The sequence below is a fragment of the Camelus dromedarius genome, chromosome 34 (assembly GCF_036321535.1).
Source record: "Camelus dromedarius isolate mCamDro1 chromosome 34, mCamDro1.pat, whole genome shotgun sequence".
Taxonomy (NCBI): Eukaryota; Metazoa; Chordata; class Mammalia; order Artiodactyla; family Camelidae; genus Camelus; species Camelus dromedarius.
In genome coordinates, this window is record NC_087469.1 from 503,939 (window position 1) to 522,285 (window position 18,347).

At 32.9% G+C, this 18,347-nt stretch overlaps 1 protein-coding gene across 1 annotated transcript in view; it reads right to left on the reverse strand.

The window, feature by feature from the left end:
• GUCY1A2 (guanylate cyclase 1 soluble subunit alpha 2) overlaps nucleotides 1-18,347 on the reverse strand; it is a 257,916-nt gene that overhangs the window by 165,859 nt on the left and 73,710 nt on the right. The window contains exon 4 of the mRNA XM_064482001.1: nucleotides 17,392-18,110. Coding sequence (XP_064338071.1) covers nucleotides 17,392-18,110 — 719 coding nt within the window. The remainder of the gene's footprint in view (nucleotides 1-17,391; nucleotides 18,111-18,347) is intronic.

The following is an 18,347-nucleotide window of genomic DNA, read 5'->3' on the forward strand; positions in this document are numbered from 1 at the left end:
AGATTAAGAAAAAAGCTTATTTCTTTTTCCCAATAGAAACTTGTCATCAGGGGCACGTTGACTCAACCCTGAAAAAAAGTATCTGCTTCTATAAAAGTTGGAAAATTGCTGGACTCTTAACACTCCTACAATTAGCTTTCTGCATAGGTTGCTTTCCTCAATAAAATAATTCTGAGACAGGTATCAGCAGGCAGGGTGCTAGCACCACAGTGTATGGTAAATCATTTCTATGATTTGCTTCTGTTTCCTCAGTTATAAAATGGCAATAACAAATACCTGCCATCTTACTTTAAAAAGTTAAGGTGAAAGAAGAATTTGGATTTATATGCACCCTTGTAATGAAGGCTAAAATCTTAGTGAGTCTGTTCATTTAAACATCAACTGAATACCTGTTTTATTCCAGCGACTATACTGGGTGCTGAAGAAGTATAGGTGGATAAGATATTGTGTGTGTGTTCTTTTTTTATGATTATTCTTTTTTATTGAAATATAATTGATTTACAATAGTATAGTAGTTTCAGGTGTACAACATAGTTATTCAAAATTTTCATAGATTATACTCCATTTATAGCTATTATAAAATATTGGCTATATTCCCTGTGTTGTACAATATATCCTTGTACCACATTTATTTTACACATAATAGCTTGCACCCCTTAATCCCCTACCCTATGTTGACCCTCCCCCCAACAACCGGTAACCACTAGTTTCTTCCCTATATCTGTGAATCTGTTTCTTTTTAGTTATACTCTCTTGCTTGTTGTATTTTTTAGATTTCACATATAAGTGATAACATATAGTATTTGTCTTTCTGAGTCTGACTTCTTTCACTAAGCAAACTACTCTCCAGGTCCATCACTGTTGCTACAAATGGCAAACTTTCATTCTTTTGTATGGCTGAGTAGTACACATATTGTACTACTATTATCATGTTGTATTATACATTGTACATACATACCACAAGCTTTTTATGCATTTGTCTGTTAATGTACACTTAGGTTGTTTCCATATCTTGGCTGTGATAAATAATGTTGCTAATGATGAAACATTCTAATTTCATTCTTTTCTGTGTAGCTGTCCAATTTTCCCAGCACCATTAATTGAAGAGACTGTTTTTTCTCCATCGTATATTCCTGTCTCATTTGTTGTAGACTAATTGACCATACTGCATAGTTTTATTTCTGAGCTCTGTATTCTGTTCCATTGATCTATGTGCCTGCTTTTGTGCCAGTACCATACTGTTTTGATTACTGTAGCTTTGTAGTAATAGTCTGAAGACAGGGAATGTGATACCTCCAGTTCTGTCCTTTTTTTCTCAAGATTGTTTTGGTGATTTGGGTTTTTTTGTGTTTCCATATACAAATTTAAACTTTTTTTGTTTTAATTATGTGAAAAATGCCATTGATATTTTGATAGGGATTACATTGAGTCTGTAGATTGCCTTGGGTAGTATGGTCATTTTAACAATATTAATTCTTCCAATCCATGAACAAAGTATATCTTTTCATCTGTCTGTGTTGCCCTCAATTTCTTTCAGCAGAGTCATGTATAGTTTTCTGAGCACAAGTGTTTTATCTCCTTAGGAAGGTTTATTTCTAGGTATTTTATTCTTTTGATGTGATTATAAATGGGGTTGATTTCCTTAATTTCTCTTTCTGATAGTTCATTGTTAGTGTATGGAAATGTAACAGATTTCTTTATATAAATTTTGTCCCCTGCAACTTCACCAAATTCATTCATGAGCTTTAGTAGTGTCTGCTGGTGTCTTTAGGGTTTTCTATGTATAGTATCATGTCATCTGCAAACAGTGATAGTTTTACTTCTTCCTCTCCAATTTGGATTCTTTTTACTTCTTTTTCTTGTCTGATTGCTTTGGCTAGGACGTTCAATACTATGTTGACTAAAAGTTTTTAGAGTGTGCATCCTTGTCTTGTTTAGTTTGTATTCCTAGGGAACTCATAGTTTAATGACATAGAAAGAAAAAAAACAAACACAGTATGGTAGCAACTGATGAGGGATTCCCCAAGTACTGAAAATGTACCATATTCATATGGGTACCCCCAATATGCTTATTGCTTAACAAATGCTTAACAATAATGCTTAACAAATGGTCTTGAACTGAACCATGACTGAATGTAATTAAGCAGTAATGGGAAAAGAAGACAAACAAAGATGACTAGGGACTTGAGGTCAAAATTTGGAATACCCATTGTAAAATTATGATAGAAAATGAAAGATAATTATAGTAAGATTAAAATTTTTATATTAAAGGCAATGACTGAAGTTGTACTAATAATCACAAATAGGGACCCATTATCAGAAAATTTCTTCATTATGATTTTATTTCTAATCCTTCTTTTGTCTTTTGATTTTATACCAGGCAAGCCATAACAAGTAAATTAGAGAAATATTGTTTAAATAATCAAATGATTTTATGTTAATAGTGAACATATAAATATGACCATAACTTACTGAAAGAATTCATTTTATCTAAAAATATTTTACAATTAAAACACTACTTTACAACATGCTTTCACGTGTTCTCACACTTTGGCCTTAACAACAAAACAGAATGAATTACAAAATCATTTAATGACTCACTCAGCAAACATTTCCTGAGTGCCTGCTATATGCCAGACAATGGTTAAATGTTGGGGATAGAATAAAGAACAGAACTTAACATGTATGACTCAAAAATGAAGGGAAAGGACAAGACACAGATGCTTGGTTATGAATGTGACTGTCTCAGATAAACTCCCAGGACTTCTTTTGAAAGCCCAGAGCTACCCCTCCCTAAAAATGTCATTGTCAACAGGACATTACAGACAGGCTAAATACAGAATTGCAGAAACTAAAATTATGACAAAAAGATACATTGGAAGCAACATCTTTTTAAATTTTGATTTTAGCAAATATTGAAATATCAAAATCCTACTGATTAAAAATAAGAGAATGATAGATGTAAGTCTTAAGAATATTATAGAAAGCAATCAGTATAGCATTAGAGTTTCCTATATGGTTTTATAACAGATGAGAAAGAAAACGTATTTCAATTTTCTGGAAAAAGCACACATAGCTTTCCTCACACCATAAAAAAAAATCAGTTGTCAATAGCATATTTTGTTATCATTTACACCTATGCTCATAGGACAATCAAAAGATTTACCTAAATACGATATTTTAAAAGAAATTTACCTTCTCTCAAAGAAAATGCATTAAAAGCTCAGACTGACATTGAATCAATGTCAAATTTCTTTATGCCTTCTGTACAAATTATGACCTTTATAGGCATTTATATCTTGTTTCCCAAATTGATCTTAGACAAATAGGAAGTCACTAATTTTAAGAAATTCATATTAGTTTTAACTTCAATTAACTTTATTAACCTTTCGCAGTAACTGACATACAAAACATGTTTTACATCTCTTCCATCACTGGTAGAATTTTAGGGCACATTCTCTTCTCTCCTACTGCTGGTCAATTCTGTATGTCAAAAGGCATAAAATGTGTTTTAAATTGTTCTTAATTGTCCTAATTTCTGAAAGGCTAAATGGTGTCAGGTATTCTGAGCTTCATTTTAAGTTAAATAATAATGGATTTTTAAACATTTTGAATACTCCCACTAAAATGTGAGGAAAATAAATGGAATAAATAAGATAATAATTTTCAACTCTAACTTTTGACAAGATGAAGAAAATGACTTCTGACGTTTTAAGGTAAAAATAAAAAACATCTTCTACACTATAATATATAGTATAAAAAAAGTCAATGGGTGATCTGATAAGCAACCTTCAGAATCCATGCTATCAACACTAGAAGGCTTCTTCTCAATCATAAAGTGTGGTTTTGAAAAATATACTTAAATTATAAATACTGAAACTAGTGTGTGAGTCAATCTAGCTGTTTCAAACCAAGAAAACCAACCCAAATGCTAAATACAATGATAAAGGAGACAGATAAAATCGGGGAATGCACTATCCCAAAATAAATTTAAAAGTTTGAGATATACCATAAGCTTTGCTGATAGCAATTACTGATTGGAGTCAGGAATGATGGGAATATAATCAAAGTTAACCCAATAAATCCTCACACCTATGATAGTATGGCGAGTGAGAGTAAATATAATTTATATATAATGAGTCAAGAGTTACTAAGGGTTAAAAACAGGAAAATAATAAAGTATTTAAGTAATTTTTTTGTACACATAACAAAAGCATTACAACATGATAAAAATTTCCCCCAGGAAACGTAAGATCAGCCCCTTGTTCAGATTACAAACATTTCATACCAGACCCACTTAATCATTTCTTCCCCTTGAATTATGAAATTAGTGGTTAAGTGAATCAAAGCAGATGTACATATACTATATTCAAACTTCATGAAGACTCCCAAACACATTTTTTTAATTAAATTATTTTAAATTGTGATATGATAGTAGCAAGAAGCAGCCTTATAAATTAAATATTGGCTGCACTCAGATGGCCACACTATAGGACATCATTCTCTTCAAAGAAATGTCTAGGGAAAGCTAAAAAGACCAAACTATACATGAAGTTTCCAAGACAATGTTCTTTGAAAAATCAAACACATCTTTATAGTGTCTAAGGACCTCTATCAGGGACAGAAAACTGGAATTCTTTTTCTTTATATAGAGACAAAATTATTCCTTCTCTTCTGTAATTCTGCAGTGTGTATTCAAGTTTACAAAGTCCCGTCTGTGGGAATAAAGATCCAGTAATGCAAGAAGTTCTACAGATCTGCTGCACAACATTGTCCTCTGGTTAACAATACTATATTGTACAGTTAAAAACTTGTTAGTAGATTTTATGCTGTGTTCTTACCACAATGAAACCAATTTTTTAAAAGTATCTACTTATAGAAAAAACTGAAACTTACAAACTGCAATGTAAAATCTATGAAATACATAGCCCTATAAAATCAAAAGGATGACAGAGAAACATAACATAAAACTTACAAATGATTTATTAGATGTTGCTTCTTTCTGTAAATTGGTGGGGGATAAGTAAGGACTCTAAGTTCATAAAATGTTCTAAAATTTCCTTTAGTTTATACAGAATGTAAATATTATTCTTAAAATAGCATGTATATTTCACAGAATAATAAATTCATAATATGGTAAAAGACTCTAAAATCACAGAACAGAGTTTAATGGTAATTAAACCATTGAAAATAGTTGTCATAATTAGTTTCATAAAGATTTTAGAATCAGAAGAAATTATAAAAAGAAGAAATTATAACCCACCTACGAAATGCATCAGAGTAGCATAGAATCCTTTTAACGTAAAATGTTTATAAGAATTTCTAACACTTGTTTACTGAAATTCTAACATTAAGTTATACTTATTCTTGCATTTCCAATACCATCTAAATAAGAAAATATGGGAATGCAAGGTACTATAGATCACAGTATAAATTCCCCAAATACGTGCATGGAGCTCGAGATCCCCTTACACCCTTCCTAAAGCAGAAGAATTTCTGAAGCTAGTGTTGAATGGTCAACGGTCATTCATTCACTCATAATTTTGAGACATATAAACATGAAATCTCAGTCCTTTTAAGGAGCTGTACACACTACCATAAGCATTCTTCGTGCTAACATCACAGATAAGTCTGTCCTGAAAAAGAAAACAATTGTTGACCTTTCCTCCAAAGGGGAAGAGTCCAGGGGTCAACTTTCTTCCTCTGCTTATTTCCTGCAATAAGATCAGGTTTTTACTCTTGAGTCTCCACGAAAAATACACACACTGTCCTAAGTTTAGGGAAAAGTGAAAACAAACCAAGACCATCATGTGATTCAAACATAAATACTTTTCTTTTTAGGGGGAAAAAAAGTGAAAATTTCATTCATTCTCTCACAAAAAAAGGAAGTGATCTTATGGCCAAGGGTTCTGGATCATATTTCTCAAGTAAGACAGATACAGATCTAACAATAATAAATGAGTCTTTAACCACCAATATACTAGAAATGTGAAAACTGCCTTTGTATTTTCTATTAAGTCTGAATAAAACGTAACCAAGATTCATATCCTCAAACAATAAATGAGTCCAATTTCATAGATGCTGAAAAGCATAAATAAATAGTTTTTAATAAAACACTCCTGTAAGTTGAAAATATTCTAAAAACAGCTTTTACAATGTTTAACTGTTCACAGTGGGTCAAAGAAATCAAGTTTTCACTGAATTTTGAGAAGTGGAAACTGACTACTAAACTCGGAACCCAAATATAGGTGGCATTTCAAAGATACTTTATTGAGTTGGATTTTGAAGGGCACCACATACTAAGTTTTGAAAAAGCAGAGACTGCTAAATAGAGCTACAGCTTTTACAAATCTGTCTATTCCATAAATTCATTAGCTTTTTTTTTTTTCAATTTAAACCATATCTACTATGAAAATGAAATGATACGGAAGTTTTTTTTTTTCATAATAGCATAGGAAGTCTACAATATGGGTATGACTCTTATTCCCTGAAAATAGCATTACAAAAATAAGGTGACCATGTTGTTTACCTTTGAAGACGTCTGGGCTTCCTCTATGAATCTTCAATAAAATGTCTTTAAGAGGTTGTCATCCAGTATCTTTTTGAACTCCTAAGTATTGTGTAACTCACTACCCCACAAGGCAACTCAGTCCATTTTTAGTAGCTCTAATTTTGGAAAGTTCCTCCTAATTCTAAACCAAATCTATTTCCTTATAAATCTGCTCTTTGATCCTGGTTTTGCTTTCTGAAATAAAATAGAATAAATAGTATTCCTCTTTTATTTCATAACAATTCAAATATTTGAAAGGAGTTTCCACTTTTTTCTTATAAATATTTGCATTCCAGGGCTTAATATCCTTTAATATTCCAGGTACCATCTTAAGTACTTTCATGAAAATATGTATGTTTTTAAAATATTAAACCCCATTAAGAATAGTGATACTAAAATTTAACCAAATGTTAAGTAGGGAATAGAGCTTAACCAAAACTAAGAATTAAAATAAGGTAACCAACCAAGGAAATGTTAAATAAGTTTGGTAGTAAAAACAAAACAAGCACTAAACGTACTAGTGGAAGTCAGAACAGTGTGACATCTGTGCAAGAAGAAGATGAGAAGGTCACTGGCCATGAGGATGGCAAGAAAAATACATTTTTAAAAGTTAAATTGCTCAAGGTCATTCATTCAGTAAATGACAAAGTCTGAACTTGAACCAGAAGACTATATTCTTAATTATACACAGTATTTCTTTTTAACACCACTTCTATGCTTGTTCAAGGAAGATGCCCAACCAAGATACATGCTAAGCTAATTGTTTCAGTCAGAATCATAATAAACATTATCATAAAACCCACTTGAAAAAGGACAGACATGATTTAAAAGTTGCTACAGCAATCAAGAATTAAGTTGTGATCTGAGTTATGGAACCCAATTATCAAGTCTCAGATTCCCTGATGAGAAAAACAAGAAAGAAGAAAACAAAATCTAGTCTATTATGTTGCTATGCCTCTGATTTTTTTTTCTGTCATTAATATACTTCAGGAAGACAGAAGGCAGTTACTCTGGCCACCTGAGCTATCTTCACAACACACTGATAACAGAGTAACAGCCAGACTCTGGAATCCTCCTTTGATGAACACAGGGTGAAGGCTGCTGTGTGTTCTCTGAGGTGACGCATCCTGTGGTGTTGTCATAACAACACTGACATGTTAGTAATTTTTTTTCTAATGATCTTGGAATGCTTGACTGGCCCATAGAGGTTAGTTGTTGCTCAGAGAAAAAAGGGAGTCTAAATGTACACACTGGCTTTGTGGTCCCAGTGCAGATGCTGGTTACCATTCAGGCACATAGAAAGAATATACCCAGAGATTCATCTGTCATTTCAACCTCAGCCATGCATAGGAAGCATAAAGTGAATTGAAAGTAAAAGAGATACTGAAAATGTAAATGGTGCTGAATGTTAAAGACTAGACTTACATTTCCACAAAAGTTTCTGGACAGAAGACTCTCCATAAATATTTTTTACATGCAAGTAAATGGAAGATTACATAATACAACTACATGGGAAGTAACAAAAATTAGGGTAGTAGATGTGCCAAAATATGTTAGACTGTTTTTGAGTATTCAGAGAAAATATGACACACTCAAACAAATAGCTAACCAAACTACTACAATCTGAAAAAAAAATAAAGACTAAATTGGAACTTTTTTTATAAGAAAAATAGATTTTTAATCTAATTATAACTATACTTAATGATATTTATAGAAAAAAATTAAAACTAGGTGTACCACAATGTTATCAGGGGATATTTCAGGGTATTAATAAAAAATAGATTTTTTTAATGTTCTGCATTTTCCAAATTTTGTACAAAGTATAAATTATTTCATGATAAAAACTTTATAAAAATAATCCTGTAACAATTGGGAAAATAAAGGGCTAAGAATCTGCAGCAGCAAAAAAAAAAAAAAAAAAAAAAAACAAAAAACCAACCAACCAAACAAAAAACAGATGTAAGTCTATTTAAAAAAAAAAGGGAAGAAATTAAATTGGATATCCCAGAAATTAATGTTTAGCAAAGTCACAAAGTGTGTTAAATGGTGCAATAATAAAACAAATTTAGGAATCCTATCTGTACCAGGTTATGAAAGAAATGCATGAGCCTTATATATTCCTTTAAAAAAATCACATGCTACCTTCTCAATGAGGTCTTCTCTGCCCAATCAATCAGTTTAACCCATAAGACCAATCACCCTCTATTACTCTGCCATGTTCTGTGTCCTTCATAGAATTAGAGAGAAACAATACATTTAACAACTAACTTCTCACTGGAAACAAGAAAGGCCAAAAGACAGTGAATTTCATATTCAAATAGCTGGCAAAAATACTATCAACCAAGAATTCTATAGCCAAAAAAATATGAAAAATGAAGGTGAAAAAAGACACACCCAGATAAAGAAAGAGTAATAGAATTTGTTGCTACCAGACATAGTGTCAAGGTATACTAAAAGAACTCATTGAAAAAGAATATATGAACACAGAATAGCCAAAACAATCTTGAGGAAGGAAAATAGAGCCGGAGGAATCACGTACCCTGACGTCAGACTATACTACAGAGATACAGTAATCCAAACAGTATGGTACTGGCACAAAAACAGATGTAGATCAATGTACGAAGAAAGAAGTCCAGAAATAAACCCATGCATTTATAATCAATTAATCTATGATAAAGAAGGCAAAAATATACAATGGAGAAACAGTCTATTCAATAGGTGGCGCTGGAAAAACTGTACAGCTGCATGTAAAAGAACAAAATTAGAGCATTCTCTAACACCATATCCCAAAATAAACTCAAAATGGATTAAAGACCTAAACGTAAGACCGGATACTATAAAACTCCTAGAGGAAAACATAGACAGAAGACTCTTTGACATAAATTTCAGTAATATTTTTTTCAAACCAGCCCCTAAAGTAATGGAAGTAAAAGCAAAAATAAACAAATGGGACCTAATTAAACTTAAAATCTTTTGCACAGCACAGGAAACCATAAACAAAACAAAAAGATAATCTTCAGAATGGGAGAAAATATTTCCAAATAACATGACCAACAAGAGACTAATTTCCAAAATATACAAACAGCTCATACAGTTTCTATCAAAAAAACCAAACAACCCAATACAAAATGGGTAGAAAATTTAAAGAGATATTTCTTCAAAGACATCCAGATGGCCAACAGACACATGAAAAGATGCTCAGTATTGCTAAATATTAACAGAGATGCAAATCAAAACTACAATGAAGTATCACTTCAAACCAGTCAGAATGGCCATCATTAAAAAGTACAAATAAAAATGCTAGAGAGGTTGTGGAGAAAAAGGACCCCTCCTACACTGTTGGTGGGAATGTAAATTGGAGCAGCCACTAAGGAGAACAGTATAGAGGTTCCTTAAAAAACTAAAAATATGATCATATTTACCATATGACCTAGCAATCCCACTCCTGGCTATATATCTAAGAGGAAACTATAATTCAAAAAGACACATGCACCCCAATATTCATAGCAGCACTATTCACAATAGCCAAGACATGGAAACAACCTAAATGTCCATTGACAGATGAATGGATAAAGAAGATGCAGTATGGGTATACACACACACACACACACACACACACACACACTCAGCCATAAAAAAGAATGAAATAATGCCATTTGCAGCAACATGGATGGATCTAGAGATTATCATATTAGTGGAATAAGTCAGACAGAGAAAGATAAATATCATGTGATTATCACTTATATGTGGAATCTAAAAAAAAGATACAAATTTTATTTACAAACAAAAAATAAACTCACAGAAAGAAAACACACTGATTACCAAAGGGGAATTCGGGCAGGGGAGGAATAAATTAGGAGTTTAGGATTAACAGATACATATTACTATATACAAAATAAACAACAAGACCTACTGTATATAGCACAGGGAACTATATTCAATTTCTTATAATAACATATAATGAAAAAAGCTGAAAAAAATATATATATTTATGTATATGTAAAACTGAATCACTTTGCTGTACACCTGAAACTAACAGTGTGAACAACTACACTTCAATAAAAAATAAAATTTAAAAAAAGAATATATGAATGCATGGGTATGAAAGAAGAACACTGGTAAGGGTAAATATGTGGGTAAATATAAGAAAATATATGAATATACTTGAACATATTTTTCCTTTCTTTTCCTAATTTCTTTTATAAAACATATACATTTATTTACAATTATTATATATATAACTTTTACATTATATATAACAATAATAGTAATTATTATGTATAATTGGGTTTATAATATGAAAAATAATTATCACAAAGTGGGGGAGGAAAGTGATATGGAGCTATATAAGAACAAAACTGTCATACTGTACCAGTGCTAGGTCAGAATCTGAAGGAGATTGTGATAAATTTATACATTGTAATCTCTAGAGTAACCACTAATAAAAATAACTCAAAAATATATTTGTAAAACCAGTAAGGAGTAAAATGGCATGCTAAAAACATTTAACACAAAATAATTATTAAAGAAGGAATATAGAAACAAAAATATTAAATATAAACAAATAGCAAAATGTTAGATGTAAATCCAACCAAATCAATAATTACATTAAATGTGAATATACTACAATCCAGTCAAAAGGCAGAGATTATCAGACTGTATAAAAAAGTGAAAGGCAATTATAGCTGTCAGTAAGAAGACACCCTTCAGATTCTAAGATAAACATAGGTTAAAAGCAAAAGGGTAGAAGACAACAAACCATGCAAACATTATTTATCAGATATTAAAAGAAGAAATGGTACCAATCCAAACAAAGTCTTTCAGAAAAGAGTATAAATAAACAATACTTCCCAACTCATTTTCTGAGACCAAAGACATCACAAGAAAAAGGAAGGGGAAAAGAAAGGAAAGAAGGAAGGAAGGAAAGAAGGAAGAAAAGAAAGGTTGACGTATAGGTTGAAAAGGAAGAAGGAAACTGTCTGAATTCTCAGATTACATGACCCTGTATGTAAAAAGTCCCAAATAATCTATCCTCCCCAAATAGGACTTTCTCTTCTATTAAACTATTCTAATCTGAGTTTAGCAAAATTGTCGGACACAACAGAAATAATGTATATATTCCTGAATATTAACAAAAATAAAATTTAAAAACATTATTTTTATTCTTTCTTGATGTTAATGGAATGTTTTTAAACAACAAAAATGTGCAAGACCTGTACACTGAAAACTACAAAATATTTCTTGACAAAAATTAAAGAAGATCTAAATGAATTAAGAGATGCTCTAATGGAATGGAAGAAAATATTGTTAATATGGCTATTCTTTCTAAGTTGAGACAGATTCACTGCAATCCCTCATAAGGCTATCACAGCTGATTTCTCTGCAGAAATTTTGCAGGCTATAAGGGTGTAACATGATGTAGTCAGTCCTGAAAGGGAAAAATCTGCAACCTAGGATACTCTACTCAGCAAGATTATGATTTAGAATAGGAGAGATTAAAAAAAAAAAAAAACTTCATACGAAAGCAAAAACTAAAAGAATTAATCAATACTAAACTTATCCTAAAATAAGCTAAAGGATCTTCTCTAAATAGAAAAAAAGTAAGAATCTATAGCAAAGGGAAAATTCCGCCAGGAAAGACAATATATCATAAGAATTGAAGATCAATCACTAAAATAAGCCTGTATTTAGATTAAAAGAAAACAAAAGTAAAAGCAACTATCACTACAATAAGCAGTTAAGGGATAAGCAAGAAGATGTAAAATTTGATATTAAAAAATGTGGGGGAGGGGAATAAAAAATGCAGATCTTTTAGAATGTGTTTGAACTAAATGACTACCAGTTTAAAAGAAGTAGATATGATTACTGGTCAACATAAATGAATCTCATGGTAACAACAAGTCAAAAACCTACAATGCATCCACCAAGATCAAAAAGAAAGGGACACAAGCATACTGCTAAAGCATATCAAACCACAAGGGAAGAAACAAAAAGGAGAAATAAACAGGGAAGAACTACAAAAACAACCAAAAAACAAGTAGTAAATAGCAATAGTACATACCTATTAATAATTACTTTAAATGTCAATGGACTGAATGCTTCAATCTAAAGACATAAGGTGGCTGATTGGATGAAAAAATACCCTTCAATATGCTGCTTACAAGACACAGTTCACCGCAAAAGACACACATGGACTGAAAGTTAGGAGATGGAAAAAAATATTCCATGCAAAATGGAAATGACAAAACAGCAGGTGTAACAGTACTCATATTAGCCAAATAGTCTTAAAACGGAGGCTATAACAAAAGACAAAGAATGTCATTATAATGATAAAGGGATTGATAAAAGAAAAAGATATTACATTCATTAATATATATGCACCCAATACAGGAACACCTAAATATATAAAGCAAATACTACCAGACATAAAAGGAGAAATTGACAATAATACAGTAATAGTAGGTGACCTTAACACCCACTGACATCAATGGACAGATCACCTAGATAGGAAATCAGTAACAAAAAAGTGTTCTTAAATGACACAACAGACCATTTGAACTTAATACATTATCTACATGACATTACATTTGAAACCAACAGAATATGCACTCTTTCAAGTATACATGGAATGTTCTCCATGACAGATCACATGCTATCCCATAAAACAAGTCTCACAAAATTTAAGAACAGAAATTATACCAAGCATTTTTTCCCTGCCACACACATATGACACCAGAAATCAACTACAAGGAGAAAATGGGAAAAACAAAAATATGTGGAGATGGAGATTAAACAACATGCTACCAAAAAGCCACTGGGTCAATGAAGAAATCAAAAAAGACATTTTTTTAAAATGCTCAAGAGTAAGGACAATGGAAATACAACACTCCAAAATCCATGGAAACAATTCAGGAACAAGATCAGGATGCCCACTCTCATCACGTCTATTTATCATAATATTGGAAGTCCTAGTTACAAAATCAGACAGGGAAAAGAAATGAAAGGAATCCAAATTGGAAGGGAAAAGATAAAACTGCCACTATGTGCATATAATGTGATATTTTACATAGAAAACCCTTATCTCCATCTAAAAACTGTTTGAACTAATAAGTTGCAGGATACAAGTTTAATATACTATTGCATTTCTATACACTAACAACGAATGATCAGAAAGAGAAAGTTTAAAAAAAAAATCCTGTTTAAAATCCCATCAAAAAGAATAAAATACCTAGGAATAAATTTAACCAAGGAGGTAAAAGACCCATACTATGAATCTGTAAAACATTGATGAAAGAAACTGAAGCTGATATAGAAATGGAAATATATCCCATATCCTTGGATTGGAAAAATTAATATTGCTAAAAATGGTCATATTACCCAAAGGAATCTACAAACTGAATGCAACCCCTATTAAAATAGCTATGACATTTTCACAGAAATAGAACAAATAATTCTTAAATTCATATGGAACAACGAAAGACCCCGAATTGCTAAGGCGATCTTGAGAAAAAAAGAACAATGGCGGAGGTATCACCCTTCCCGGCTTCAGATTATACTACAAAGCTACAGTAGTCAAAATAGCATGGTACTGGCACAGAAACAGATATATAGATCAACTGAACGGAATAGAGAGCCCAGGAATAAACCCACACTACCCCATAGTCAATTATTCTATGACAAGGAGGCAAGAATACACAACATTCTAATAGAATCTTATGATCGGAACAGAGAAGGAATGCTCACATTTTCCCAAATTAAATTTATTTTAAGTTGAAGTCAAATAAATTTATCTTTCAACAATGTCATTATGGTATGGTAAGATTACTAAAATATGTTTTAAATTTTTCAATCACCATGTCGGAAGAATGATGGGCATGTGTCTACAAAAGGAAAAGGTGCATTTGGGAAACTGATCTGACCATAGAAAATAACTGGTTAATTCTGCCTTTATTCTTGGAAAATTATTTCCCAGCATTTGTTTTGCAATTTCTAATTAATAAGGCAAATGTGATGATATTTCTGGGAACTGAAAAAGAAATGTGTTATGCTTTTCCTCAGTTCCAACCTTGAGAACAAAAGTGAAGATGAAGGGGGGAGAGGGTATAGCTCAGTGGTAGAGTGCTTGCCTAGCATACACAAGGTTCTGGGTTCAACCCCCAGGACAGCCATTAAAATAAATAAATAATAAACCTAATTACCTCTCCCTCCATCAAATTAAAAAAAAAAAAAAAGAATGTTGGAATGAAAGATACTTAAAAAACCCAATAAAAACAGAAGTGAAGATGAATGGCAAGGTCATTGCTCTATCATAGAGATAATGTATTTCGGGTGCTGGACTCCTTCTACAATGTTATTAAAGTTCTTTGAAGCATTGCTACTAAGGAAAAAAAAATCAGCTCATACTATTTATTGTACTTTTCCTCAAAATCCACTGCTGTTTCAGGTTTTCCCCCAGCTAACCAGTCCATTTTATTTTGGAAGCCACGGGTACAACAAAGCGCTGTAACAAGTCAACATAAAAGATCCACAGAGACAGGTACTAAAAATTCGATCCAAACTTTAGTGACTCTGAGGAGACTAGGGATTTTGAGACAATGATAGCCTACAAATAAAAAAGCAGATCCAAATAAAGCACCTACAGAATTTGTGACAAGCGGTCTTCTAGTCACTACTGAGTAGACAAGCCCTAGTCAGACTGTGTGAAGACGTTAGGCGGCCTTGGTATTTTTCTAAAATTATTCAACCTACTGATCTCCAGTGGTTCCTCCCATAAGGCATGAAGAGAGCAGGAGAATGGATAGGAGGAATCTTACAAGTGGAAAAGAACAATGATAATAATTGTAACAGAAGTAATAATAAAAAACATTTATTTAACACTTAACCCTGAAGCTAAAGATATAATAAGAATTTTACATGGACTGTGTCATTTAATCTTCACAAATAACTTTCTGAGGCAGGCAGCCTAAGTGGTCAGAGAATTATTTTAACTTAGTCTTGACAACAGGGTGAGCTCTTCATGGTTGAAAAATCAGATTCCCTTCTGCCTCTCTTTGAAAATATATCAGATGCCGCTCAGTGACATTCTTGCTCTGATAACCAACCCTTATGTCTTTATAACTCATTACTGCAGAATCAAGACGTAACTTCTCTGAAACTAGGATGATGGCTGTCTCACCAAATTGCTCACAAGCGTGTCTACCTCTACTCTATAGTTAACCACTGAGGGACAATACAAAATGACAAGAATTGTGGTTTAGCAAAAGAATTACAGCTCATTCTGTAGACGGTTTACCATCACTCAGCTGTATTAGTGGCCCATGTTTTTTGCTGTTTTTCTTTTTGATGGCTGGGGTGGTGGCTCATTGGGCTTAAGTGCATAGCCAACATTGTTAAATTACCATGAAAGCCTTCACTGTTAGACTAAAGAACAAACATCTTACATTATTGAAAAATAGCAGTTTCTTATCAAAGCCTAACATAAAATTAGAAACTTCAGGTAACATGGAGTTACTAACAAGACCAACAGTTATGGGGAAAATAATGACTATCAAGGCCAAATTTAGCAACAGAATCATAATTTTTAACCCTGATTGTTTTCCTCTCATGTTTTAAGCAACTGTAAACTTGGAATCTGGCAAGATAATAATGCAAAAATGTTACTATCTGGTTAAGACTCCATGCCATGACTTCACTGACTATAATTTTGTTTGGGCCAATGCAGCTTCCCAAATGGCCCATTCTGGCAAACCCAGGTGAATAAGCAGACATGTAAACAGGATGAGAGGATTGCTTTCCTTACACTAACTAAAAATCCTGCTTATTGCTTTATTTTTAAACCGCCACTAACTTGTTTAAATTATAATTGCATCTTCTCAATGAGCACAGTTCCTTATTATTGGAACTGGCAGGGGGCCTTGACATTTGAGTCATCATTTCATTGTGTCTATTTCTTACCGTGGAATACAAATTAAGTAGACATACAAGCCATATAAAATGTAGGGGGGAAAAATCTGAAGCAGTAACTTTATATTGAATTAATTTTTCTCAAATCTACAAAATATATAAAGCAATTAATATCGGTAATAATATATTATACTTCAGGCACATTTTCCAAAATATTAACTTCTATTCTACAGCCAAAGATGCTTCAAACCCTCCTAGCCAAATATCATACTTCTGTAAAAGAAAACCAACAGCTTTAATATTCTCTAAATTTAAAAGACAGAATAATTCCAGTGTATTCGGTGTTCTCTCAAGAAGTGAACATATTATAAAGAAATGCATCTTTCTCAATACTAAAATTTAATTAGAAGTCTTGAGATAGTTGCTTAATTTCCAACTTTTAGAAAATGAATTATTCTGAATATGAAGAAGAAACAGGATATATATCAGATGTTCCTAAATTATGAAATTTACAACATAACATATTCAAGCGTAGCTAGCTTTTTACCTATATTTATTTAAGGATAAGGCAAGCAAGCCCCACAATGTTGAAATCAGTCTCACCATTTTTCTCATTTTGACTTCAGTGGAAATATTCATGGGTTTATAGTATCATGTTTCCAGGGAGTCCTGCCATTTTTGTAATTACTACGGCTAGTATTATTAAATGTCTTCTTTTTATGTGATGAAATAAATTAATGAAAGAGGCAGACACTATGCAAAATGGCTGGGAATAGAGCCAAACCTTTTTATATACATCCAGGGGACCAATAATTTTCTAAATGGCACTCTAAGCAATCTTGCCCAAATAATTACAAGTGTTGCCAGCATGCAATTTACTGAAATAATTATGCAATCTCCTAACTCCCATCACCCACTTCAAGTCCATGGCCACTTACCTTGTCTTTATTCTCAGTGCTGGAAGCCTCAGGCTTGGTCCTAATCACAAATGGGGTGGACAGCCGCAGCAGGACCCTTTCGAAGGTGGCGTTAACCTTTGGAGAAACAATCTCGAAGCAGTCCTCGAACTTGAGCACTTTGTGAGTGTCACATCGCAGCTGCTTCCTCAGGCCTTCCCCCAGCTGAAGGACTGCCATGTGAGGGTCAACCATCAGGTGGAAAGGGAAGGCTCTGCAGAAGGTGCTGATGCTGATTCTGAGGTCCGCGGGAACCCGGGAGGTTCCCTGTGGAAGGTTCTTCGTGATGTTGGTGTTTTCACGTTGCTTGATGAGGAAGGTAAGACAGCTACAGTTGCCTGGGTTTGAACCATCGGAGCACAGTTTCTCATTTGCAACCTGGTCCACTTCTACATCCAGCCGATAGATCTTCTTTCCTGCAGCCTTAATCATCCCAAGCATTGCAAATCCCACGATACGGTGAGGGTGGAAGTAGTGGAGCATGAGGGTACCTTCGGAGAGCTCTTTGCATAGGAATGATGGTGACTCCAGGGTGGCCTGTTTTCCAAAAGAAGTTCTAATGTGTTCCAACAAAGCATCAAAGCCATTAAAAAAGTCCTGCAACGTGCCACCTACAGCTCGAAGGACTCTCTCATTCTCATCAAAGCATATATTAAAGAACTCCTCACCAAATCTTTCTTGAACTTCCTCAAACTTCAAACCTAGAGGTAAATGGAAGCAAATGTTAATGAAATCTAATAAAAATAATTGAATGTATAGCTTTTTTAATGCTTATCAAATGAGGTTGCTAGTGAGTAAAGTAAGAGAGGTATTTCCCTTGGGTACACAAATTTTTCCCTAAGAGGTTAATTCATTCATTTTGAGTTAGAGAAATTAAACTTCAGTTCGTCTTCTGGATGTTTCTAAGATGTTAACGACCATAAACCTTTTTGTTGTTG